Genomic DNA, 27,500 nt, shown 5'->3' with positions numbered 1-27,500 from the left:
AGCGATGATGACTTTGTGGAAGCTCCACGGGTCATACACACCATAGGTTACTTTGAGGTCAGCGGTAAATACAACAGTTCTCTGGCTTAATGGCTATTTCATACCGTATGGGATCTTTTGGCGCTTCTGTAATAAGGGTGGCACACCTATGACATAGGTCGACTCGGTCTCCAAATAAGACAATGACAAGTAATATCGAGACAACAACTTTGGTGAATCAAAAGTGTTTACCAGCTCTGTTGACAGCGCATTGCTACAACGTGTACTGTAAGGGAGGGGACTCTGCGGTAAATACGACAAAAACATTTTCTCAAATTCCCAGAAGCGGTGAGCTCGATTCAATGAGGTTCAAACGAAAATAAGGACGCTCCGACATGGATACAGTGCGTTGGTTTTTGAAATGAAAGGCCACTAGAGTAAGGGATGAGAGAAACAAGCCTGGGTACATTCAGAAAACAGACAGTAAACAGAGCAGGGGGACAAAACCTGGCATGCAGCTAATCAGCAGATTCAGTCTCCACATATTGTTGGGGAGAATGGTGCCACTGGATTGTCGGCTCACAGGCTCGTTGCGGTGGGTTTAGTGCCGTATTAACCATGTTTTTCAGCCGGCTCTCTGGGCGGTTTCTCCCCTGATCCCAGTGTGCAAAGTTGGGCCAACTACTCTAAGTAGAGCACCCTACTTAGTGGGAAAGTGAGCACTGGTTACTAACACTTCCCTCTCAATCAGACATATGAGCCCTTATGTTGGTGAAACACACTAGATTATTCATTACTGCAATGACAGCTGACACAAAGAAAGGTGCGCAGGCACGCACACACACACACACTTCGTACATACGCACACACACACACACACACACACACACACACACACACACACACACACACACACACACACACACACACACACACACACACACACACACACATAGTAATCACTGTTCAGGGAGCATTGAGGTGGATATTGGACCTTCTCTTTTCGTCAGCTTGTAATCGGATAAGGCTGACTGAGGATCCTCTTGCTGGTGAGGTAAAATGAACTCCTCTGCTTTTCTCTACATAGAGGTGAAGAGTGGCAGTAGTCCAGAACCTGGGGGGGTGCAAGAGACAAACCTAAGTGCCTTCAAATGGTTTCCCAGGTCATGAGACTTCAAGTCTATTCTCCCCTAACTTGCGTAAAGCATTATTTTTTTCCTAACTGTGTTATCTATCAAATCGAAAAAAGTCTAGAGGAGATTTCCTGATTTCCGTGCTGCTCGCCTCTTCCATATTAGGACACGTAGGTCCTAAGGAGTGGCCGCAATCATGACAGAGTCGGGGACAGGAGAGAACTGTTGAGTGCAGAGGGACCAGGGGCGAAGGAAGGAGACTACGATGCGTAATTACAACATCCTTAGATCTAGTGTTTCACAACCATGGCCCTTGGACCCACACTCACAGAAACAAACCATGCTCAAATCATTACATTATCATTACTATCTGTTCACTGGTCAGATGATACAACATCCCCATGAACCTTTCTTCCTTAAGCACCCACCAGGTAACTGTTAAATGAGGATATCCCTGCCTGTAAAAGCCCATAATCACCCTGTAACAAATCTTCAATTGGCCCATGCTTGGTGCTTACAACGGTGTTGAGGGTAGCAGTCAAACAGAAGGGGCAGCCAGATCTTCAAAGTCCTGGGGGCCAGCTGGTGCCTGATGCTCCCGGAGGCCCCCAGGGTCATTAGCCGTGATGCCACTAATGGGCCCCAAATGCTTCTGTGGTTCCACCGTGCACACACTGCTGCCTCCATGCTATCTCCATGGAGATGGTCAGGCTGGCCATGTGACTCTGACGGATGTGGCTCTGCTGTTATTGGATTTATTCTGCTCATCCGCCCCAGGTTGTGGTCACTTGTTGATGCGGGCTAGATATGGGGGGGTCGGGCTATGCACCGGATGACTGCTGCAATGTCTGCTCAGTCAGGATGCATTATAACGTGAGCCACGCCCCTTGGTCCGCTCATCCATTTCTCTCTCGCCCTAAATCATGTACCAGCGGGCTGGGTCACATGGAGGGGGTGAGGAGGAGCTCCTGTAGGTAGCGAGGGCAGCATGTACAGAATGTAAAGAGCGTGCTCAGCATATTACGCTGACGCAGCCATTTGCCAGGGATACCGAGTCCATCACTGCGGAGTAAATTGCCATGACAACCGCCTCCTCTAGCATGCCTTGCCAAACAGCCCCTGAACGGAGGAGCATGCAGACAGAAAAACCATTGGAATCACCAGAGAAAGGCTGCTTTTGACGTGTTCAACCTGGGAACGTTTCAAACGTGAAGCATACCTAAATCACACAATCGTGTGAATGTCCACTGTGATTCACTGGCCAAACTGGAAGGGTCTCTACTGTGTTAAGACAATAGCAGCATGACCTTGTGCAGGGAACATGAGATTGAATTAAGTTCCAATTAGCGTGTGCACTTGAGTCCACAAAACATTAAGAACACCTGCTCTTCCCACGACATAGACTGACCAGGTGAACCCGGGTCAAAGCTACGATGCCTTATTGATGTCACCTGTTAAGTTCACTTCAATCAGTGTAGATGACGGGGAGGAGACAGGTTAGAGAAGGATTTTTAAGCCTTGAGACAATTGAGACATGGATTGCATATGTGTGCCATTCAGAGGGTGAATGGGCAAGACAAAAGATTTAAGTGCCTTTGAACGGGGTATGGTAGAAGGTGCCAGGCACACTGGTTTGTGTCAAGAACTGCAACACTGCTGGGTTTTTCACGCTCAACAGTTTCCTGTGTGAATCAAGAATGGTCCACCACCCAACGGACATCCAGCCAACTTGACACAACTTTGGGAAGCATTGGAGTCAACATTGGGCAGCATCCTTTTGGAATGCTTTTGACACCTTGTAGAGTCCACGCCCTGACAAATTGAGGCTGTTCTGAGGGCAACAGGGTGTGCAGCTCAATATTAGGAAGGTGTTCTTAAGGTGTTCTTAATGTTTTGTACACTCAGTGCCTATTTGTAGGAAATTAGTTAAAAATACATATGGCCATGCTCAGCAGCTCAGAACCTTGATGTAATAACGAGCACTGTACAGCGAGTGGGCTGCGATGCAGCGTACTCATTGTGTCCTTGAATGATTATGTGATTCAAAGAAAGACTGAAACGACTGATGTGAAAGCCACAAAGAATCGGATCGACAATTTGCCGGAACCCGCTGTTATCGGCCAAAGGCAAGCAAAACAAACGAAATCACCTGTTCTGGGAGAGCCATCTAGTTAAAGGACAGTGCCAGTCAGTGAGTCACTCTACCATGAACACAGCTATTAGGTGGAAATAGGGACAAAATGGCTGCCAGAGAACGAAGTCTCTCCTCCCTGATGTACCCTGTAGAGATGCTGAGGGCGAATGAAGGAATAATTATCCCCTGCAGTGAATATAAAACAGATCCCAATTTGCTGTCTTTTAAACTGGAGAATGCATCCTGTTCCCAATCACCCCGCCCCCCGCTCTCCATGGGTCTGAATGCGCAGGAGAAAATGTGGGCGATTTGCTCACTGACAGCGAAGGAGGGGGGATGCGGCTTGAGGGGCTAGCTTCACACAGACAGTGGTGAAGTCTGCATTCAAGGACACATAGCCATATCATAACATGAAATGAGCTGGTTCTCCATCTCTCTCTTTCTCTCTCTCTCTCGCTCTCTCTCACACACACACACACACTGTCAAATGCTTATGCAATGCACACACACGTACCCAGACAGTGTACAATGAACAATGAACATACAGTACATACATGACAGCTGATATTGAAACACACACACACACACACACACACACACGCACACGCACACGCACACACACACACACACACACACACACACACACACACACACACACACACACACACACACACACACCACAGGATGTGGTGACTGACAGACCAGGCCACACCAGCTGGGCTCTCTTTGTGCCTCGGATGTGGTCTCCTAGCAACCAGTCACACCAGCTGTCGGTGAGGAATGGGAAGAGGAGGAACGGTGCAGGATCAGGGAGGGGCTGGCACTGCATGAAGACTCCCCCTACCATACCACCAGCAAGCACATCGCTCCTGCCTCGCCTGCAGTCTGCAGCTAGCCTAGCCAGCACTCCTCACCTGCTTCAGCACACAAAGAGCCCTAATACTACACATCTCATTAGTGTTTCATTACTCCAGAACAGGAAGTGAACCCTGTGTCTGTGCATTACAATGAACCTCAGGCCTGGAGACACATTCTGAGACAGAGACACTTTGATTAGGTTGGTGACGTGAACACGTGATTGGAGTGTGTGTGTGTGAGTGTGCGTGTGTGTGTGTGTATATGTGTGTGTGTGTGTGTGTGCGTGCGTGCGTGCGTGCGTGCGTGTGTGTGTGTGTGCGTGTGTGTATATGTGTTAGTGCTCCACAATACGGTATCTGAGAGCCATGTGGTTTCAAGAGCGTGCCGGATAATACCCAGATCCAAAGCAAATATGTGGGTTTGACTGAGGTAAAAACAAACCACATATGAAATGTACAATCATATCACATCAAACTGTGTTGTACACATGCCACACGCCAGCATTCAAATCAGTAGGGAATGCATTCTGATTAAAAATGTATAGCGTGTAACAGCTAACAGTTCCTGGAGAGAGAGAGAGAGAGAGAGAGAGAGAGAGAGAGAGAGAGAGAGAGAGAGAGAGAGAGAGAGAGAGAGAGAGAGAGAGAGAGAGAGAGAGAGAGAGAGAGAGAGAGAGACAAACCAACAGAGAGGGTCTAGTGCCTTCCAAGCAGATGATGAACTTTTGACACCGTCTCTCGTTTAGGAAAAACATCCCCATTTTGCATGAACGCTCTCGCCGAGGTTTGGCAGAGCAGATGTGAGGCATATTATTGCTGTACTTCTCGTTCAGGTTTTGTGAGTGGTTTTAGAGGGCCTGGTGTGAGATAGCTTCAGGGTAGGTCAGTGTAATATGCTGATCAGACTCCGTAATGCGAGACTGTTTATGCCTGTTACACGCACTCATGCACAAACATATAGTACGCCCAGCATGTTGCCATTCATATCCGTGTGTCAACAGCAACCTTATACCCCTAAAAAATACCTAGATTATAATATGTCCAGCCGTCGCAACACTGCCTAGAACAAGTGGATCATTTCATTTGATTTCAATCACTTTTGTTGGAGCTTAGAACCTATTTTTACATCATCTGAGGTTCTTCGTGTCGTGCCCGCCATCGGTTGAGACACAGCGTGCTCTTGAATACAGGGTGGGTGTTGTGTTTTGGCTGATAAATGTACTAAAATGGGAATGCAATTGACAACAAGAAAAGCAGGGGAAACCTGACTTGTCCTCAAAGGCAGAGAAAGAGGGTTATTTCCTCGGTTAGCCTGCTGACTGTGTGATGACTGACACAAACAGACACCAGGGATTAGCAGTCCGTTCAGCCACATCAAAAAGGTGGGCCTGAGGAACAGCTGTAGACAATCAGCCTGGCTGGGCCTGGGCTGGGTCTATAGCGCTTAATGCCTAATATAGCCGGGCCTCTAGCAGCACTGGGCGGCGATGGGAGAAGAGAAGAGGACAATCTAATGAATAGTGTCAGATGGAATATGACGGGCATAATTGTCTTTTGCTTCCAGCAACAATGTGAAATCAAACGATGCCGTCTTCTTCAAATCAAATGACGCTCTACCACTGACGACACACTTTCGGGCGTGGGTTTAATGAAGTCATGTCTCTATATGTCAGCTCAGCAGGGTTGTTTGTACCTCCCGACGTGTCCTCTGTGTGTCTCTGGGACAGAGCTGGTCAGACCAGGGCTGTGGTTTGCTGCTGAGGTAGAGACACTTTAACCTCTCAGAGGATCCCCTCTCACACTGTCATTACCTCCATATCTTTACGGCTGCTAATTGCTGCACTTCCGAGTGGCTTTCTGGCAGTGTGTACAGATGAACGTGGATATTGGCTATTCAAATATGGATCTGTCTTATGGTGCATCACAACCACTCCTAACAGGCAATGTCCTACTCACGTTTGGGATCCTACCTCGTCTGAAGAGTACGATGAAACGGGAGAGTCTATTCACATATTGATTAACATGAACTGTATGGGTGTCCACTCCACAGCAGGTCTTTGTAGACCAGAGCAGGCCAGGGAGCCAATGTAGCAAAGGAGATCTCCTGCCTCCCTCTGTCTGCCTTCCTTTCTGACTGGGTGATCGATGGGTCGCCGTGGGAGTTTGTGATGTTTCTCTCCAGCTCTCTGGCCTACTGAAGGAGCTGCACTCTTTGGTCTCAGCCCTCTGCACCTGATGATGTTTCCCAACTTAGCCTTCTGGTGGGCTGCTTGGACAGGTCTGGGACGTGTGTGTGTGTGTGTGTGTGTGTGTGTGTGTGTGTGTGTGTGTGTGTGTGTGTGTGTGTGTGTGTGTGTGTGTGTGTGTGTGTGTGTGTGTGTGTGTGTGTGTGTGTGTGTGTGTGTGTCTCCACAGGCAGATGAGAGTTGGACCCTGTCAGTGAGTCGCCCATGATCCATGGAACTCAACGTCACGCCCTGGTGCTGCTGGAGAGCGGTTGGTTTCTCCACTCAGCTTCTACACCAAAATGGGATGATCAACCTCTGCACAAACGCAATAGAGCTCGGTCCAGTTAAAACCTGACTGTGGTAATATGAGACGTCTTTGGGGTGACATAGTGTGACTTCATTCTCCCAAGTCAACGGTACGCTAGACTTGGGTGATACACTGCACCGCTTATACCGTTTAAAAGGGGTGTTTCGAAAATACAGAGAGTATGATCTTCAACCACGTTTTTTGGGGTTGGGGGCCTCGCAGGGGCTGCAAGGGTGTGTGCTACCCGTATAACTAAGTTAAGTATAACTAACAGAAATCTAAAAATGTGTCAAATAAATGACATCCAGCTCAGGGCTCCAGCTATGCATTTGGTTTGCTAACTTGCTAGCTAAGTGGCTAGATGTCAAGACCAAGCTTCTTGGTTAAAGCAGAGACATTCAACCCCCTCCCGGATCAAGGTCCTTGTTGTCTAAATTGTTTAGTGCGTCCCCTAATGTATTCATTTATACTTTAAATAGCGCCCCTTGTGTGCACATTCGGTAATACGGTAAACCCCGGTATGGTACAGAAATGGTATGACGATATGAAAATCTGGATATATCATGGAGGGGGAATACTGTCACAAATACTCCTGCTCCATCCCTCCGGCGACATCGCCGGTTTACTAACCACCTGGTCATTATTTACTCCGTGATTACTCCCTCGTTATTTAGCCCTCGGTTGACATCAGTCATTAGGTAGTATTGTTCTCCACCACATTCTGTACGCTTCTCATGTATGTTCATCGGTATCGTTTCTTTACTAAACTCACCTTCTGCACCTACTTCCTGACTCCCAGCGTACATGTTGCAGGATACCGCCCCAACCTTACAGTACACAGTAGCAATGTCATTGCTTTAGGGCTACAGGCAACAAACAAATGAGCTTTTGTTGTATCTATTTTAAAACACTGTTTGCTACCCACAGAACATATCAGCATTTCTAGGGAAACATTGCATGATTATTTCCGTATGTATCGCAGTGGTTGCTTCTGTTTCCTTTGATGCTGAATGAAGATAATAGTCTCTGTGGTTGGGGTGAATGAGGGCTTTGTCCTGACCACAGTGGCCTGCTATGTTGTGGCCTTGCTTTAATCCTTCTCTTACTCCAGTTCGCATGTTCCCTAGAGCCTCAATAGAGAATACACTCTTAGAAAAAGGGTTCTTCGGCTCTCCCTTTTAGGTTCCAGGTAAAACTCTTTTGGGTTCCATGTAGAACCCTCTGTGGGTTTTCCTATGGGGCCAGCCGAATAACCCTTTTAGGTTCTAGATTTTCTATGAGTATACTTCTGGGACTGCATTATAGGTCTTTGTCAGAATGACTCTCAATATCGACAGTGACAGAACTAAACACAAGAGACTTCTTAGGTATGTTTTTCAATCAAAGTTCGTTTTAGATTTTTGTATAATTACTTGGCGGTAGTAGTGCTGAATGTGACCTTAGTCTGACATCTGTTGACATACTGGAGGTCACCTCCCTCTGGAAGCAGCAGAGGATCACACCATCTTCCAGACGAACAGGGTCATCTACTCCACCAACATCACCACCAGCTGGCGCAACTGGGTACGGCCATGGAGGAGGTCCTCCGCGTTCTCCACTGCCTCGACACCACCAGGGAGGCTCTCTATACCCCTAACAGAGGGCCTCCTACCACGGGTCATCACAGTGAGCCAGTCCCCCAGCCTACCCAGCCGTCCGCATAGATCAGCGATGCCCAACTGTCTCTTCCGGAGAAGCATGACGGTAGACCATCAAAATGCCGTGGCTTCCTACTCCAGTGCTACCTCTATTTCGCCTATCAGACGGGAGCCCCCACCACCAAGCGGTCCAAGGGTGCCACAGTCATTTCCCTGCTGACCGGACGGGTGTTGGGAGTGGGCTACGGCCATCTGGGAGAGAGGAGAGGAGGAGCTGGGTTCCAATGAGAGGTTCATGGCTCTGTTCAGGGCGGTCTTCGACCATCCTCCAGAAGGCAGAGAGGGAGGTGAGCGACTTCTCCAACTCCAGCAGGGTGCCCAGACCGCTGCGGAGTGCACCCTAACCTTTCGGACTGTGGCAGCCTCCAGCGGATGGAATGAGCCGGCGCTCCGCACTCTATTCCGGAGAGAACTGCGAGAGGATGTCCAGACAGAGTTGGCGTGTCGATATGACAACCTATTCTTGGACGCACTCATCACAATGGCCATTTTTCTGGATAACCTTCTTTGGGAGCGCCAGTGCCCACCTCGCCACTCACCTCCCTCCTTTGGCTGTCCTGAGGCAATGCCTGAACCCATGGAGGTGAGGCCACACACCTCTCAGCGGCAGAGCGGCATCGCTGGAGACAGCTGGGGCTCCCTATTGTGGCCAGGAGGGGCACCAGCTTCAGAGGTGTCCGGTTCGTCCTAACCCGTGGTCCACTAGAGCAGAGGGGCGGCCCCGTGAGTATTCCATCATCATCGTTTCCCACCAAACCCTTTCTGGTTCCCATTTCACTGGCAGGCTGTCCCTCAGATGTTGTCTCTACAGCTCTAGTGGATTTTGGTGCCGCAGGGAATTTAATCGACCAGACCCTCGCTCACCTCTCCTTTTCCTGTCCAATCCCTGGATAAGTGACCATTGGGTTCCGGCACAATAACGTACATCTCAGCACCACTCATCCTCACCGTGGGACCCGTGTGTAACGTCGTTCTTCGTTTGTCAAAAGAGAGTCGGACCGAAATGCAGCGTGGTGGTTACTCATGTCTTTAATGAAGGAAGAGTAATACATGAAAAAAATATACAAATGCAAAACAACAAAACGGAACGTGAAACCTATCTGGTGAAACTACACAGAGACAGGAACAATCACCCACGAAATACAAAGAGAAACCAGGCTACCTAAATACGGTTCCCAATCAGAGACAACGAGAATCACCTGACTCTGATTGAGAACCGCCTCAGGCAGCCAAGCCTATACAACACCCCTAATCAGCCGCAATCCCAAATACTACACAACCCCAATACGAAACACAACATATAAACCCATGTCACACCCTGGCCTGACCAAATAATATAACGAAAACACAAAAATACTAAGACCAAGGCGTGACAGAACCCCCCCTAAGGTGCGGACTCCCGGACGCACCTCAAAACCATAGGGAGGGTCCGGGTGGGCGTCTGTCCATGGTGGCGGTTCCGGCTCGGGACGTGGACCTCACTCCATTAATGTCCTAGTTCCTCCCCTTCGCGTCCTGGGATAATCCACCCTCGCCGCCGACCATGGCCTAATAGTCCTCACCCAGAACCCCACAGAACTGAGGAGCAGCTCGTGACTGAGGGGCATCTCGGGACTGAGGGGCAGCTCGGGACTGAGGGGCAGCTCGGAACTGAGGCAGCTCGGGACTGAGGGGCAGCTCGGGACTGAGGGGCAGCTCGAGACTGAGAGGCAGCTCGAGACTGAGGGGCAGCTCGAGACTGAGGGGCAGCTCGAGACTGAGGGGCAGCTCGGAACTGAGGGGCAGCCCGGAACTGAGGGGAAGCCCAGTACTAAGAGGAAGCCCAGTACTGAGAGGAAGCCCAGTACTGAAAGGAAGCCCAGTACTGAGAGGAAGCCCAGTACTGAGATGAAGCTCAGGTAGGTAGTAGGCTCTGGTAGATCCTGGCTGGCTGGCGGATCTGGAAGATTCAGGTAGACTAGCAGATCTGGAAGATTCTGGTTGACTGGCAGATCTGGTAGAATCTGGTTGACTGGCAGATCTGGTAGAATCTGGTTGACTGGCAGATCTAGAAGATCATGGCTGACTGGCAGATCTAGCTGCTCTATGCAGACTGGCAGATCTGGAAGAGACTGGTTGACTGGCAGATCTGGAAGAATCTGGTTGACTGGCAGATCTAGAAGATCATGGCTGACTGGCGGATCTAGCTGCTCTATGCAGGCTGACAGCTCTTTGCAGACTGACAGCTCTGGCTGCTTCATGCAGACTGACAGCTCTGGCTGCTTCGAACAGACTGACAGCTTTGACTGGTCCATGCAGGTTGACAGCACCCTGCAGACTGGCAGCTCCTTGCAGACTGACAGCTCCTTGCAGACTGACAGCTCCTTGCAGACTGACAGTTCCTTGCAGACTGGCAGCTCTTTGCAGACTGGACTGACAGCTCCTTGCAGACTGGCAGCTCTTTGCAGACTGACAGCTCCCTGCAGACTGGCAGCTCAGGCTGCTCCGAACAGGCAGGAGGCTCCGGCAGCGCTGTAGAGGAGGAAGGCTCTGATAGTGCTGAACAGGCGGGAGACTCCGACAGCGCAGGAGGGAAGGAAGGCTCTGGCTGTGCTGAACAGGCGAGGCGCACTGACGGCCTGGTGCGTGGTGCTGGAACTGGTGCTACAGGATCGAGGACACGCACAGGAAGCCTGGTGCGGGGAGCTGCTACCGGAGGACTGGTGTGTGAAGGTGGCACAGGATGGACTGGACCGTGAAGGTGTACTGGAGAGCCTGAGAGCAGGACTGGCACAGGACGTGCAAGGCTAGGTAGGTACACAGGAGGCCTGGTGCGTGAGGCTGGCACATTTTTCACCAGCCGACTAACACGCACCTCAGGACGAGTATGGAGCGCTGACCCAGGTGCCATTAAATCCCCGACACGCTCCGTCGGACGAATATCGTACCTATAGCACCATGCTAGCAACTCCCTCATTACTCTCTCCTCCACTTTCCCCATTAACTCCTTCACGGTCTCTGCTTCACTCACCTCTAACACCGGCTCTGGTTCTGGTCTCCTCCTTGGCTCCTCACGATAAACAAGGAGAGTTGGCTCTGGATAGACCGGACCGTGCAGGCGCACAGGAGCTCTTGAGCACCGAGCCTGCCCAACCTTACCTGGCTCGATGCCCACTCTCGCCCGGCCAATACGAAGGGCTGGTATGTGCCGCACCGGGCTATGCACCCGCACTGGAAACACCGTGCGCTCCATAGCATAACACGGTGCCTGCCCGGTCTCTCTAGCCCCCGGTAAGCACAGGGAGTTTGCGCAGGTCTCCTACCTGGCATAGCCATACTCCATTTAAGCCCCCCCCCAATATTTTTTTGGGGCTGCTTTTCGGGCTTCCTTGCCAACCGTGTTCCCTCGTATCGTCGGCTCCTATCTCCGGCTGCCTCTGCTCTCCTTAGTGCCTCCACCTGTTCCCATGGGAGGCGATCTCTTCCGGCCAGTATCTCCTCCCAAGTGTAACAACCTTTACCATCCAACACGTCTTCCCATGTCCATTCTCCGAATAATTCATCCTCCTTTTGCTGCTCCAGCTGTCGCTGCCTGTTTCCACGCCACTCGGTCCGTGTGTGGTGGGTGATTCTGTAACGTTGTTCTTCGTTTGTCAAAAGAGAGTCAGACCGAAATGCAGCGTGGTGGTTACTCATGTCTTTAATGAAGGAAGAGCGATACATGAAAAAACTATACAAATGCAAAACAACAAAACGGAACGTGAAACCTAATTACAGCCTATCTGGTGAAACTACACAGAGACAGGAACAATCACCCACGAAATACAAAGCGAAACCAGGCTACCTAAATACGGTTCCCAATCAGAGACAACGAGAATCACCTGACTCTGATTGAGAACCGCCTCAGGCAGCCAAGCCTATACAACACCCATAATCAGCCGCAATCCCAAATACTACACAACCCCAATATGAAACACAACATATAAACCCATGTCACACCCTGGCCTGACCAAATAATATAACGAAAACACAAAAATACTAAGACCAAGGCGTGACACCGTGCACCAGGAAAGCCTTCCCTTCGTTATCATCGCTGCACCTGTACACAAAGTCATCCTCTCGTTGGCCCGGTGTTTTGAGACGTACAGTAGATGTGGACATCCGCCATGTTCTGGAGAGGGAACCCGCTCCTGCTACCTGCCCTCCAGAACGCATCTACAACCCCATGGGGGTGAGAGATCGGCTGTTGACCTGGGCACACACATTCCTCACCGCTGGACACCCAGGTATCACCCGCACCATCCAATCCCTCTCCGGTAAATACTGGTGGCCCACCTTGGTGCAGGCCGTTGTCCACAATATCAACTCATGTTACGTATGTTCCCAATAAAAATCTCCCCTACACACTCCAGCAGGGAAACTACTTCCTCTTCCCGTGCCTCAGCGGTCTTGGTCATATCTGTCCATAGACTTTGTAACTGATCTCCCCCTTTCTGATGGTTTTACCACTATTATGATTGTTGACAGATTCTCTAAATCCTGCCGTTTTATCCCTCTCTCTGGTCTACCTACCGCTCTCCAGGTCGCTGAGGCACTATTCCAGCAGGTCTTCCGGCACAATGGCCTTCCGGAGGACATCGTTTCCGATCGTGGTCCCCAATTCACATTGCAGGTCTGGAAAACCTTTATGGAGAAACCAGGGGCCACTCCACCGGTCTGACTCCCTTCCAGTGTGTCCTGGGATATCAGCAGGGCCTGGCTCCGTAGACTCCAAGCCAGACCGAAGCCCCTGCAGTGGTTGGTTGAGTGGTTTCAGCACGCTGTCCGTCGTCAAAAGGATCAGGCGGACCACCACAGCAGTGAGGCTCCATCCTCCATTCCATCCTGGTGATTGTGTCTGGCTCTACACCAGGAACCTGTTTGTGGGGCCCTTTAAGGTCCTCTGTCGGTTCAATGAGGTAACCTATCACCTAAAACTCCACACCAACTACTGGAAGTCACCCTCCTTTCATGTTGCCCTCTTCAGACCGGTGGTTCCTGGTCCCCTGGCTGATGCCTTCCCACTGGAATCACTTCCTATGCTGTTAGGTCCCTCCCCGACTCCCGACATTGTGGCGGTTGGCTCCAGTACCTGGTGGACTGGGAGGGGCACGGTCCTGAGGAGCGCTCTTGTGTCCCGGTGGCAGACATCCTGGACCCAAACATCATCCGGGATTTCCATCTCTGCTGTCCGTACCGGCCTGCTCCTCGCCCTTGGGGCTGTCCTCCTTGCCAACGTCGTCCTGCGCCTTGACCCGCACTTCGGGGGGGGAGGGGGGTACTGTCATGCCTACTCCTACTCCCTCCGGTGATCGACGTCGGCGGTCCACTAACCATCGGTCCTGGCAACAATTATTACACAATCTGTTCCCCATCATTACGCACACCTGGTCATTATTTACTCCGTGATTACTCCCCCTTTATTTAGCCCTCAGTTGACATCAGTCATTAGGTAGTATTGTTTTCCCTCACATTCTGTACGCTTCTCATGTTTGTTCATCGGTATCGTTTCTTTATTAAACCCTTCTGCACCTGCTTCCTGACTCCTAGCGTTTTGTTACAAACCTTACAGTACACAGAAGCAATAGTATTGCTTCAGGGATAAAGGCAACAAACAAATCAGCTTTTGTTGTGTCTATTTTGAAACACTGTTTGCTACCCACAGACCTCATCTCTATTTATAGGGAAACATTTGCATGATTATTTCCATATGTATTGGAAGTCAGTTAAGAACATATTTGAAATTACAATGACAGCCTACCCCAGCCAAACCAGACGATGTTGGGTCAATTGTGCGCCGCCCTATGGGACTCCCAATGACCGCCCGGTTGTGATACAGCCTGGAATTGAACCAGGGTCTGTAGTGACACTTCTAGCACTGAGATGCAGTGCCTTAGACCGCTGCGCCACTCAGGAACCCAGGTCTCGCAGTGGTTGCTTTTGTTTCCTTTGATGCTGAATGAAGATAATAGTCTCTGTGTTTGGGGTGAATGAGGGCTTTGTCCTGACCACAGTGGCCTGCTATGTTGTGGCCTTTTTTTAATCCTTCTCTTACTCCAGTTCGCATGTTCCCTAGAGCCTCAATAGAGAATACACTCTTAGAAAAAGGGTTCCAAAAGGGTTCTTCGGCTCTCCCTTTTTGGGTAATGTTTGGTAGATACACTGATCAATGAGATTCCAACCTATTTGCACCCACTCGAAAAGACAGCCAAAAGTTTGTTGAATTCCCAATGTGTTATCACTATGCTTTCAATGGAAAATGAATGTACGATTATTTTCTTTAGTTGTCATCAAAATGTGTTAGTTTCACTGAGCTTTCAAAGCACACCAAAGGTCAAATGAGAATACAATGTCATATATTTTGTTTACTCACAAAACAACTTAATGTGTTATCACTGTACTTCATCTAATAGAAGAACCAAATGACCTGGATTGCATTTGAGATTACGTTGAAAAGCACATGTGCAAGTGATCAATGCAGTTTTAGAATCCGCACAGATTGTTACAGCAATTGTGAAGATCTCCACAGACCTGTGACAACGTATGCACGCTATGTTGAACATGCACGCTTTACACGATCAAATACTAATCGCGAACGTCGTTTTATCATGTGTTATGTGTGTAACCAAAGTATGGCGAGTAGGTCTACTGTGTAGCCTAGGAATAATATGTTTATGTTCGTATTTTAACCATTTATTTAAGAGGATCACGACAGAAATACGTTTTCACCCGTTTTTTTGATGCATTATCCATATGTGTGGTTGTATTGTGTTTCAAATGGTCAAATACATCATTCTATCTATCTATCTATATAACATCCACACTTTCTATAATTATATAAGAAGACATTTATGATTAAAGTAACCCGAAAATGTGGCCATGGACGAGATAGCTGGAGATGGAATCAACTCTCCAGTAGGAGGTGCTGCCCAGACTATTGCTTTTGTCTTATCGTGGATATTATGTTGAAGATCCGATGTTGTTTCAAAGGTACAAATTCAACATGTTTCATACAAGGTTTGTCTTAAGTTGAAAATTGGTTACCGTGATGACATTATTCTGTGGTTGAAATGTTATCCTGAAAACAACAGATTCCACATCACAATACGCTGAAACAACGGTGATATAACCAGTTTGTGCCCAGTGGGCTGGGTGATGAGGTGAGGTGTGTAAGAGCGTGACTGACCTGCTTTCCGTCCAGTGTGTAGATCCTCTTAACCACGCCGCTCTCCAGCTTGATGGCCTCTGTGATGTCGGTGAGCACCTGTTCGAAGGAGTGCGCGGTCTTCTTGTTGAGTAGCACGCGGACGGCCTTCCTCGGCTTCACGCCACTCCGCATCACCGTCACCAGCTTGGGCCGAACAAACTCCTTGCCCTCCCGGGCTTCGCTGGCCTGCTTGCTGGCTAGGCTCTGCAGGTTCTTCTGGCTGGCCGAGGCCTTCACGTTCACAGACCAGTTGGGGTTGACGTTCTTCGTGTAGTCGACCTTCTTGTAGATGTTCTCGGACGCACAGACGTAGCTCTCTCCTGGGGAGAGGACAGAGAGAAGTATAAAACACTGTGAGGAACACAAAGTATTCGCCTTGTTGGACATCTCAAAACCTCAGTAGGTCCCCATTGGTTTCCAACTCCCTGAGGAAAGATTGGCTTCAATGTGAGACATCAATACTATTGGGCTGTTATGACCTGTAGGATAATCAGCTCAGATATCACATAACGGCAGATCATATTCATGACTTTTGTATTTGGAGAAAATACCGACACATCCTTATGTAAACTATGCTATTGCTATGCAGACGACACAATTAATCTTCTCCTTTCCTCCTTCTGATGACCAGGTGGTGAATCGCATCTCTGCATGTCTGGCAGACATATCAGTGTGGATGACGGATCATCACCTCAAGCTGAACCTCGGCAAGACGGAGCTGCTCTTCCTCCCGGGGAAGGACTGCCCGTTCCATGATCTCGCCATCACGGTTGACAATTCCATTGTGTCCTCCTCCCAGAGCGCTAAGAACCTTGGCGTGATCCTGGAAAACCCTGTCGTTCTCAACTAACATCAAGGCCCCGTCCTGTAGGTTCATGCTCTACAACATCCGCAGAGTAACCCTCCTCACACAGGAAGCGGCGCAGGTCCTAATCCAGGCACTTGTCATCTCCCGTCTGATTACTGCAACTGCTGTTGGCTGGGCTCCCTGCCTGTGCCATTAAACCCCTACAACTCATCCAGAACGCCGCAGCCCGTTGGTGTTCAACCTTCCCAAGTTCTCTCACGTCACCCCGCTCCTCCGCTCTCTCCACTGGCTTCCAGTTGAAGTATCCGCTAAAGACCATGGTGCTTGCCTAGTGTGAGGGGAACGGCACCTCAGTACCTCCAGGCTCTGATCAGGCCCTACACCCAAACAAGGGCACTGCGTTCATCCACCTCTGGCCTGCTCGCCTCCCTACCACTGAGGAAGTACAGTTCCCGCTCAGCCCAGTCAAAACTGTTCGCTGCTCTGGCTCCCCAATGGTGGAACACACTCCCTCACGACGCCAGGACAGCGGAGTCAATCACCACCTTCCGGATGAAACCCCACCTCTTTAAGGAATACCTAGGATAGGATAAAGTAATCCTTCTCACCCCCTTAAAAGATTTAGATGCACTATTGTAAAGTGGCTGTTCCACTGGATGTCATAAGGTGAATGCACCAATTTGTAAGTCGCTCTGGATAAGAGCGTCTGCTAAATGACTTAAATGTAATGTAAATGTAAATGTAAACTACGCAATACTATGCTACTATATCTGATACTAAAGACATGGACACAACATAAACTTGTGAAGAGGATGGAAAAACAGCCTCATTCTCAAATAGGGCAATCTAGCTCGACTGAATCTGATAGTATGTCGACACACTAGCAGTTATTTTCTCATACATGTATAAATGGGCCAGTGACCTGTGCTTCCTCCCTGTCAATAATTGCTAGAGCATCTCCATTAACCTAATCCAAAGTGTGCTGACCCATGCACTGAACTCTTGCCCAATCATCAAACAGCAGGAGGAGACTGCTCCGTCAGAGATATGCCAGCCAGTGATGGAATATAGCAATCCAGAACACGGAGCAATCAAACGAAAGGACCCGGATGTGCTCTTTCACTCCCTCTTTTTTTTTTATCTCTCTCTCTCTCTCACACATACATACAATACTGCAATTCCATACCACTTCATGAGTACTCCTTCACCCTAGTTTAATACAGCGATGTGAAGAGGGTTTTATTATACCTGAAGCTAAAGTGCTGGGTGTCTTCATCCTGTCCCTCTTTTAAACACAATAAGTCCATACTCATATTCTGGACTTCCTACTACACCGCTCACACTCAACTACCTGCACTCTAGGGACACCTACACCAGTGGTATATAAAAACGTTTCTGCGGGGACCGCATTTTTTTCTGCCAGAATTTGTGGGTACCCCATCTTTTCCCCCAATCATTTCTCGCAACCCCATCCTTTCCTGCGGTGGTCCTCACGAGAGCCAGTTTCATCATAGCGCTTGATGGTTTTTGCGACTGCACTTGAAAGAACGTTCAAAGTTCTTGAAATTTTGAAGAATTGACTGACCTTCATGTCTTAAAGAAACGATGGGACTGTCGTTTCTCTTTGCTTATTTGAGCTGTTGTTGTCATAATATGGACTTGGTCTGTTACCAAAAAGGGCTATATTCTCTATACCACCCCTACCTTGTCACAACACAACTGATTGGCTCAAATGCATTAAGAAGGAAAGAAATTCCACAAATTAACTTCCAACAAGGCACACCTGTTCATTGAAATGCATTCCAGGTGACTACCTCATGAAGCTGGTTGACAGAATGCCAAGAGTATGCAAAGCTGTCATCGAGGCAAAGGGTTGCTACTTTGAAGAATCTAAAATCTAAAATATATTTTGATTTGTTTAACACTTTTTTGGTTACTACATGATCCCATATGTGCTATTTCATAGTTGTAATGTCTTCACTATTATTCTACAATGTAGAAAATTGTACAAATAAAGAAAAACCCTTGTGTCCAAACTTTTGACTGGTACTGTATATATATATACACCTACCACCCCTCCCCTAACTGGAGTAAACTAATGAACAACAACACTTAGGCTTCTACTTCCAGCTGATACATACTATGTACATTTTACAGACACAGTATATTTTACATGAGTTATATTTTCTTTGTTTTTAGTCCTGTCCTATTACAATTATGTACCTTAGTACCCACGTTTCCATCCACATTTTTTATGCGAGTAAAGTCATACCGTATTTAAAAGAAAATCACTACGACTCGGGAAACCATGCAGTTTGAATTAAGATACAGACTAAATAAATGTTGGTGAACTCCACAGGGTGGTGAAAGTGCAAGGTGATGAGCTTGATGCTCCTTTCCAATAAATGTTGAGGGTCTTATTCAAGTGACATGATGATCGATGCTTGACTGACCGTTCGGACAAATGAAAATATTCTCGCTGTTATCCATAATCTCATCATGTAGACTAGCCTACCTGCACTGCATCTGTGAGCTGTTGGCTAGAGAGCACGTGTCAAGACCAGATTAGACACATTTTCTATTTAACACAACAGTTTTAGTGACACAACTATCTGTAGAGTTGAAAATGCAATGGAAACAAATTGAACGTTCAATTTTTATTCGGTACATGAAAACTGAAGCGAAAAAGTACATTTTGTGTGCACTATGATTTTTAATTGCAATGTCAGTTTGGTGGAAACACACCAATTGTGGGACAATGCGCATATTTTCTTTATGCATATTTTGGACTATTCGCATTGGAAATCTGTCGCCAATTGGATGAAAACCTAGCTACTGTGATTATTTTTAGTGAAAATTGTCAAAAAGGAGGAATACATTTGATTAGCACAGTGAAATTTCTCTAGCAAGAATTTTGCTAGAACTGTCTGGGAGTGGTCTGACTGGGGAAGGGTGAAGTGAAAACTACTGTAGCGGTTATTGGCAGAGGTTTGGAACTCTCTTTCTGGAGTTTTGGCCTGCCTTGTGACATCACCAAGCGATCAATTAGTTAATAATTGATGATGTCACAAGGCAGGCTAAAACTCAATAATTGGTCGCCTTGTGATGTCACAAGGCAGGCTAAAACTCAATAATTGGTCGCCTGGTGATGTCACAAAGCAGGCCAAAACTCCATAATTGGTCGCCTGGTGATGTCACAAGGCAGGCCAAAACTCCATCCCACCAAAACAGGCTGAAAAATCAGGCAGCTTTTTCAAACAGCTCTTATACTAAAAGGAGAGTTATCATACTTTTCACAATTTCACAGTATTATATATTATTTCAAGTGTGGAAATATATATATAAAACAAAGGAAAATCAAGTGTTTTAATGCACTAGGCCTTTAACATCAGCTGATGGAATTATCATAGATCCTAGAAGTAGTAATGATCTCCCATTTGTCCTAGTTTTATGAACAGGGTTCATGAAGACCTGTGGATCAACTGTGACCTGTAGGTAGTGTTCTGTAAGAGGAGAGTGTAATGGGACCTGTCACTGTGGCTCAGCGGTTTGGTTACTCCAGGCCAGCTACAGTATAGTCTTCTCTATAGACCAGTGGTTCAAAACCAGGGGTACTAGGACCCTGGGGTTACTTGGCCTATCCACAGGGGGTACTTGAGAAGACTCATGAGACCATAGTCCTTCTGCTAAAATGCACATGGGGGGGGTAAATCAGGGGTATTCCTGGGGAGCCACTGACAGGATAACGCCTATACCGCCCTGCCGTTCAGAGACTCGGGGATAAACATTTTATATACATAGAGACTAGGTAAATAAAAGGGACTGAAAATGAGGTATTACTATTCACATGACCCTGAGGTGGAGAGGAGTGTGTAATGTTTACAGGTAGGGGAGAGGAGAGGCAGGACAGTCAGTGGATAAACTGATGATCCCTGTCCCTGAGAGAGGAAGCGATGCAGAGAAAAGACAGATGGAATCTGCAAACAGGAGCAACAGCTGGGAGACAAACCTCATCAGTAATGTGAGGCTGATGATGAGAGATAGCTAGGGGACAGAGCAGCAATGACACACCAGAGGACAGGGCAAACAGCAGAGCAGTGTTACCAGGGGATCTGACGACGGGTAGAAACTATATACATTTTTTTTTTTTTTTTTTTTTTTTTTACAGATGTAGAATCTTAATTTGAGCCAGTTTGCTACAGCAGGAAAATAATCCTGCAGCAACAGGAAATGTGAATTATTATGTGTATTATAATTAATGGATTTTTTTGTAGGGGTTGATACATTTTTTGTTAAAGGCAAATCAAGTCCGACATTGTAAAGTGGAAATGACTAACTTTAGAAGCCTTTTTAAACCTTGAATACACAACGAGTTTGCATTTCCTGCTGTGTGGGACAATTCCCAGCAACAAAAGAGTGATCAAATGAACAACCCACATCTGTAAAGACATTTGAAATAGAGTCACATCACAGTGTACTGCCTGCAACCACTCAAACAAAGTAACGCTGCGACGAGGATTTTTTCCCTCAGTCTCCTGGGGGCCACAAAGCATACAACGCGGTCTGCATACTCTGACGTCTCACATAAGTGCACACCTTAAATCAGGTCACAGACCGTTTAGGCCTAGGGCCCCTAGACTTAGCGAGTGTAGCAATACCAGTAGGTTAGCTAGCTGGTTTTGTAACACAGGTAATGTAACATAACTCTATCCAAATACTGAAATATGACAAAAAAAACGATGCTTTTCGTCACTTAGAAAGTCAGTGGGGCTTCTGCTTCCACAGAGTCGGCCCACAACTCTCCCAGATCTGCCTGTGTGGGTGGGTGTATGTGCGCAGGCATCTCCATTCTCCATGATTGACAGGGCTACTCGTTATACTCACGGCATTTCTCCCAGACAGCACACGGTGAAGGCAAAGCCGGTGCTGTCACTGAGACAGGATCATGTATAGCCTACTGTATGGCAGGCACATCCCTGGAGAACTCATAAAGGAATGTAAGATGTGTCCCCCCCCCCCGAAAAGAAGGGGACTTTGGCTAAGCACGTGAATGAGTTGAGTCTAAAATGAACGCCGTCTAGCCGGAATACTAATCTGAATTTCTGCTAGACGTCTGTGTCTTCTTCCCACCTGCGCTGCTAAAAAACAAAATCATGACACGCGTCATGAGATCCAACGTACTCTTAGGTATATTTATTATGCAGATGTTTCTTCCAATGGAAAGTGAATAAATTAGGCTCGCGCATGTGAGAGAGAACCCTGCGCCTGAAACTGTGGCTGTCCTGCGTAGCGGTGCATCGAGACAGCAGAGACAGCCCTTCAAAGAGCGTTATGACAGCACCTACCTAGAGGGCACTCCTTACGCACAGCGCTCTTCCGTCGGATCACACAGATTCAGTAGAAGGACGGAGGACAACTACCTCCTACAATACATTTACATCGGAGTTACTATTATGGCTGAGCAAATCTGCACTGGAGGCATACTTGCCCAGCAACAGTGTAAATGGCAGTGTTCGACTCTTCCACCCAGGTAAGCAGGTCCTGATTTCACCTAAGGACAAGAGTCAGCCAGTCCCACTAAGCCTTCTGCCTGGGTGGACTGGCAGCTTGGGCTGAGCTCTTTATGACTCTTTACGGTAGAGTACAGTAAGGACTAGAGGCCTGTAAGGTGGTGTGGCAGCTGGCTCAGGCTAATACTGTATCATGTGTCGTGTAAGCCTTCCTCAGCTGCCTGGGCTGCTTTCCCTACATGCACTGCACTGTGTAAGTGACCCAAATGAGAAAGAGGAGCAGCCAGCCACACCTCCTCCACCCTTTCCCCACCTCTCTGTCTGTTTTTCATAACAGCCTCCGTCTTTCTTTTTCCAATCAAAAATTCTCAACGTCAATCGTTCCTTCATTTCCATTTCCCCAGACAGTCAGACACTCTCTCAGGGAGATCCAGGGGACATCCATCGGCTAAGGGCTCCCTCCCTGTGCCACAGCAGCACCATACAAAGGGCAGTGGGGATAATACAGTGCAGAGGAATTTCTATTTAACCTTGATTTAACTAGTCAGTTAAGAACAAATTGGTATTTTCAATGACGGCCTAGGAACAGTGGGTTAACTGCCTTGTTCAGGGGCAGAACGACAGATTTTGTACCTCGTCAGCTCGGGGATTCGATCCTGTGACTTTCCAACACTCTAACCACTAGGCTACCTGCCGCCCCTTGTTCGATTATCTCCCGAAAGAGGAAGAGCAGCAAGGTGAACTGCCCTCCTCTCGCCATCCCACGTTCATACATACATACAACTCGCTCTCTTGCAGAAACACACACACACACACACACACACACACACACACACACACACACACACACACACACACACACACACACACACACACACACACACACACACACACACACACACACACACACACAAGCAAACCATCTCACTCACTCTCCCTGCTGTGACATACCTTGTCTCCTCTGGCCCGCCGGAGCCACCCCACACACACAGTACACAAACACCCCCAAGTCACACCCGGACACCCCTCCCCCTCCCCTCTCTCATTCCTAAGCAGCTCAAATGGAAGAAAGAGATGATCACCTAATTTTGATCAAATTAAGCCAGGGTTTATGTCTTTGTTTAATTTGCATAATCCCAGCCTCATTTCACCCCTCCCGCCAAGCCCCTTTCCTAGAAGAAAAAAAACAACCTCTAGGGCTTCCAAGCTTTTTGGAATGTAATTCTGCCAATTCTGTTCCTATTCATTCCAGGCATAAAAGAGACGAGCAGAAAGATTAGAAGACAGAAGGGTTGATGTGTCAGAGAGGAAGAAAGGAGGAAGTGAGGGCATCAAGGGGAGGGGAAGTGAACAGCACAATTAGCCAGGGGTGTTGAGTGTAATTGAAAAACTCTGCCTCCGGGGCAGATGGCGTTCAGGGAGAGACTTAAACAACAGTGGCAGAGGACACTGAGTTCCCAGGTCACACGTGTCGAGAGGACAAGCCAATGCGTAAGATTACAGGGTTCTCCGACTCTGAGGAGTGTGGTCTCAAGGTAAGGAACCCAAAGGTAGAGAAAATCCACTGACAAGGTCGACATAGAACAGAATCATTCACTACTCATTTATTTTTCATGGTCCTACCCTCATTGGTTTATAACTTGTCCTCGCTTTTACTGTATCTTCCTCTGTGGTTGTACTCCAAACATGCAGACTCTCTTTCTTTTCCTCAAATCATCCCTTTTAATGACCGTAGAGCCTTTCCCAGCTGGCAAATGCCCAATCTGGCAGCATAATATCAGCTGAAATGTTTCATAACGCTAAGTAGCAGTAAGATCTATTTCTATTCTATTAATGGGCCACAATATGATCCCTTTCCCCTGGAAGGCAGCAACATTACCCTCTCCCTGTACAGGGAACCAGCTGAGGAGGGAGGCCTCCTGTTTCCCTCTCCCTGTACAGGGAACCAGCTGGGGAGGGAGGCCTCCTGTTTCCCTCTCCCTGTACAGGGAACCAGCTGGGGAGGGAGGCCTCCTGTTTCCCTCTCCCTGTACAGGGAACCAGCTGGGGGGGAGGCCTCCTGTTTCCCTCTCCCTGTACAGGGAACCAGCTGGGGAGGGAGGCCTCCTGTTTCCCTCTCCCTGTACAGGGAACCAGCTGGGGAGGGAGGCCTCCTGTTTCCCTCTCCCTGTACAGGGAACCAGCTGGGGAGGGAGGCCTCCTATTTCCCTCTCCCTGTACAGGGAACCAGCTGGGGGGGAGGCCTCCTGTTTCCCTCTCCCTGTACAGGGAACCAGCTGGGGGGGAGGCCTCCTGTTTCCCTCTCCCTGTACAGGGAACCAGCTGGGGTGGAGGCCTCCAGTTTCCCTCTCCCTGTACAGGGAACCAGCTGGGGAGGGAGGCCTCCTGTTTCCCTCTCCCTGTACAGGGAACCAGCTGGGAGGGAGGCCTCCTGTTTCCCTCTCCCTGTACAGAGAACCAGCTGGGGGGGAGGCCTCCTGTTTCCCTCTCCCTGTACAGAGAACCAGCTGGGGGGGAGGCCTCCTGTTTCCCTCTCCCTGTACAGGGAACCAGCTGGGGGGGAGGCCTCCTGTTTCCCTCTCCCTGTACAGGGAACCAGCTGGGAGGGAGGCCTCCTGTTTCCCTCTCCCTGTACAGAGAACCAGATGGGGGGGAGGCCTCCTGTTTCCCTCTCCCTGTACAGGGAACCAGCTGGGGGGGAGGCCTCCTGTTTCCCTCTCCCTGTACAGGGAACCAGCTGGGGAGGGAGGCCTTCTGTTTCCCTCTCCCTGTACAGAGAACCAGCTGGGGGGGAGGCCTCCTGTTTCCCTCTCCCTGTACAGGGAACCAGCTGGGGAGGGAGGCCTTCTGTTTCCCTCTCCCTGTACAGAGAACCAGCTGGGGGAGGCCTCCTGTTCCCTCTCCCTGTACAGGGTAGAGCCTGTTTCATATAACCAGCTGGGGAGGGAGGCCTAATCTGTTTCCCCTCCTGTACAGAGAACCAGCTGGGGGGGAGGCCTCCTGTTTCCCTCTCCCTGTACAGGGAACCAGCTGGGGAGGGAGGCCTTCTGTTTCCCTCTCCCTGTACAGGGAACCAGCTGGGGGGGGAGGCCTTCTGTTTCCCTCTCCCTGTACAGGGAACCAGCTGGGGAGGGAGGCCTTCTGTTTCCCTCTCCCTGTACAGGGAACCAGCTGGGGAGGGAGGCCTTCTGTTTCCCTCTCCCTGTACAGGGAACCAGCTGGGGAGGGAGGCCTTCTGTTTCCCTCTCCCTGTACAGGGAACCAGCTGGGGAGGGAGGCCTCCTGTTTCCCTCTCCCTGTACAGGGAACCAGCTGGGGGGGAGGCCTCCTGTTTCCCTCTCCCTGTACAGGGAACCAGCTGGGAGGGAGGCCTCCTGTTTCCCTCTCCCTGTACAGGGAACCAGCTGGGAGGGAGGCCTCCTGTTTCCCTCTCCCTGTACAGGGAACCAGCTGGGAGGGAGGCCTCCTGTTTCCCTCTCCCTGTACAGAGAACCAGTTGGGGGGGGGGGCTCTGCTCCACCTACCTGTCAGTCTCCCCAGACTATGTATCACCTCATTCCCGGCAGAGCCTGTTTCATATACAGTTACAGAACCCCTTTCAAACAAGGAATAATGTACTCCTGCTGTACTCCTGCTGTTGAGGGGATATTAATATGACACAGTACGAGATCCAGCAGCCTTCATGATATCCTGCTTCAGCCACAGGGAGATTGCTGATCTGACTGGAAGACTCCCCTGTGGATAAGTCTGTAGTCTGAGACTCAGTGCTCAGATCAAAGGTGGAGGAGTCCCCGTAATGAGGGGAGGAGACGTTACATCACGCCAAGGAAACGGGCAGAGACCCCCGTCTGTCTGCTCCTCAAACAGAATGATGCCTGAGCTCCAGCTTTCAGGGGGATGGGTGGCTCCAACAGACTCCATTAAGGAACCGTTTTCCAATTCCTGGCTGCCAAGCCCTCTCACTGCTGTAAAGGCTCTAGTCTACACTTCCGTTGGGGAGAATTCCACGTGTACATGCCACCGAGACGCCATGCATTTCAATGACAATTGTGTCCACCCTATTGACAATGAGGATGATGACGATAAAGGACGAGGGTGATCAGGTTGACAGTAAAATGCATCATTATCCTACTCCATTAGCCTTCAGAGAGACCCGGGGATACAGTCAAATGCATCATTATCCTACTCCATTAGTCTTCAGAGAGACCCGGAGATACAGTAAAATGCATCATTATCCTACTCCATTAGTCTTCAGAGAGACCCGGGGATACAGTAAAGCAGTCATAACAGTGGCACACGCTTGAAAACAAAGGTGCTATCTAGAACCTAAAATGGTTCTTCGGCTGTCCGCATAAGAGAACCCTTTGAAGAACCCATTTAACTTCCAGGTCGAACCCTTTTGGTTCCAGGTAGAAGCCTTTTGGGTTCCATTTGGGACCCTTTTCACAGAGGGTTCTACATGGGACAGCCGAAGAACCCTTTTTGGAACCCTTTTCCCCCCGAAGAGAGTAGTAAAGTGTTACGCCAACATAGAAGTATTCTAGCACAACCGCAGCTCCACATGTTAGGAGAGTCCACCTAGCTGATGTTCTGATGCTGTGATAGGTCTGCTCTAGACATACGGAGACCACTGCTCTGTGGCTCCTGGGGCGCTGAGTGAATCCCTGGTATGAATTATTGAGGCTAAACAGCATGACTGTCGTGACTGCTCGGCTGCTCACTAACTACCGGCATTTAGCAGAGTGGCAGAGTCTCTGGAGGACACTGTGTAAACTAGCCTAGCATACTGTCCCCACGGCTCCATCCCACAGTAAACCATTGGATTATCGTTATAATATATATTGCGATTACAGCCGATTACAGATTACAGTTCGACCGGCCAGACAGTCTCTTAATCTCATAGCAGAAGACGTTTGCGCCTCCCAATCTTTCCAGCGTTACAGGCGCTGGCACACTCGGCTGGTGATCTCCATCAGACTACTGCTGTGTAACCTTTCACCATCGCATTAACAGACCGTAGAATGATAAGGTTCACTCACAGAGGGAAACTAAGCACAAAAAAGAGAGGACTACGAGGAGTCTAAACATGTACCGTAATTTCCGGACTATAAGCCGCTACTTTATTCCCACACTTTGAACCTAGCGGTTTATACAACGACGTGGCTAATTTATGGGTTTTTCCCACTTTCACAAGATTCATGCCGCCAAAAAACCGAGCACCGTCACATAATGAGCGCGCTCAAACTTCCCATCGTTCTGATTACGGTAGTCATTTTGTCACCCTCATCATGGCAAAGACACAGAGAAATGCATATGATGCAGCTTTCAAGTTGAAGGCGATCGATCTGGCTGTTGGAAAAGGAAATAGAGCTCCTGCACGGGAGCTTGGCCTTAATGAGTCGATGATAAGACTTTGTAAACAGCAGCGTGAGGAACTCACTCAGTGCAAAAAGACAACAAAAGCTTTCAGAGGGAAGAAAAGCAGATGGCCCAAAGTATTTGCAGCCACTCGACATCAGTGTAAATCGTGCATTTAAGGTGGCGCTCCTTGTTCAGTGGGAGGCTTGGATGACAAGTGGGGAGAAATCCTTCACTAAAACGGGCCGCAGGCGAAGAGCATAT

At 48.8% G+C, this 27,500-nt stretch overlaps 1 protein-coding gene across 4 annotated transcripts in view; it reads right to left on the bottom strand.

The window, feature by feature from the left end:
• LOC118389713 (neuronal migration protein doublecortin-like) overlaps positions 1-27,500 on the bottom strand; it is a 99,165-nt gene that overhangs the window by 52,910 nt on the left and 18,755 nt on the right. For all 4 annotated transcript variants that reach the window (XR_008060615.1, XM_052457337.1, XM_052457338.1 and 1 more), the window contains exon 3: positions 15,540-15,880. Coding sequence is in view for 3 of the 4 variants with exons in the window: in XM_052457337.1 (XP_052313297.1) it covers positions 15,540-15,880 (341 nt within the window). In the remaining variant the exon portion in view is untranslated. The remainder of the gene's footprint in view (positions 1-15,539; positions 15,881-27,500) is intronic.

The sequence above is a fragment of the Oncorhynchus keta genome, chromosome 11, assembly GCF_023373465.1.
Source record: "Oncorhynchus keta strain PuntledgeMale-10-30-2019 chromosome 11, Oket_V2, whole genome shotgun sequence".
Lineage (NCBI taxonomy): Eukaryota > Metazoa > Chordata > Actinopteri > Salmoniformes > Salmonidae > Oncorhynchus > Oncorhynchus keta.
Note: the sequence above shows the minus strand (reverse complement) of the source record. Positions and strands in the feature narration are given on the sequence as shown.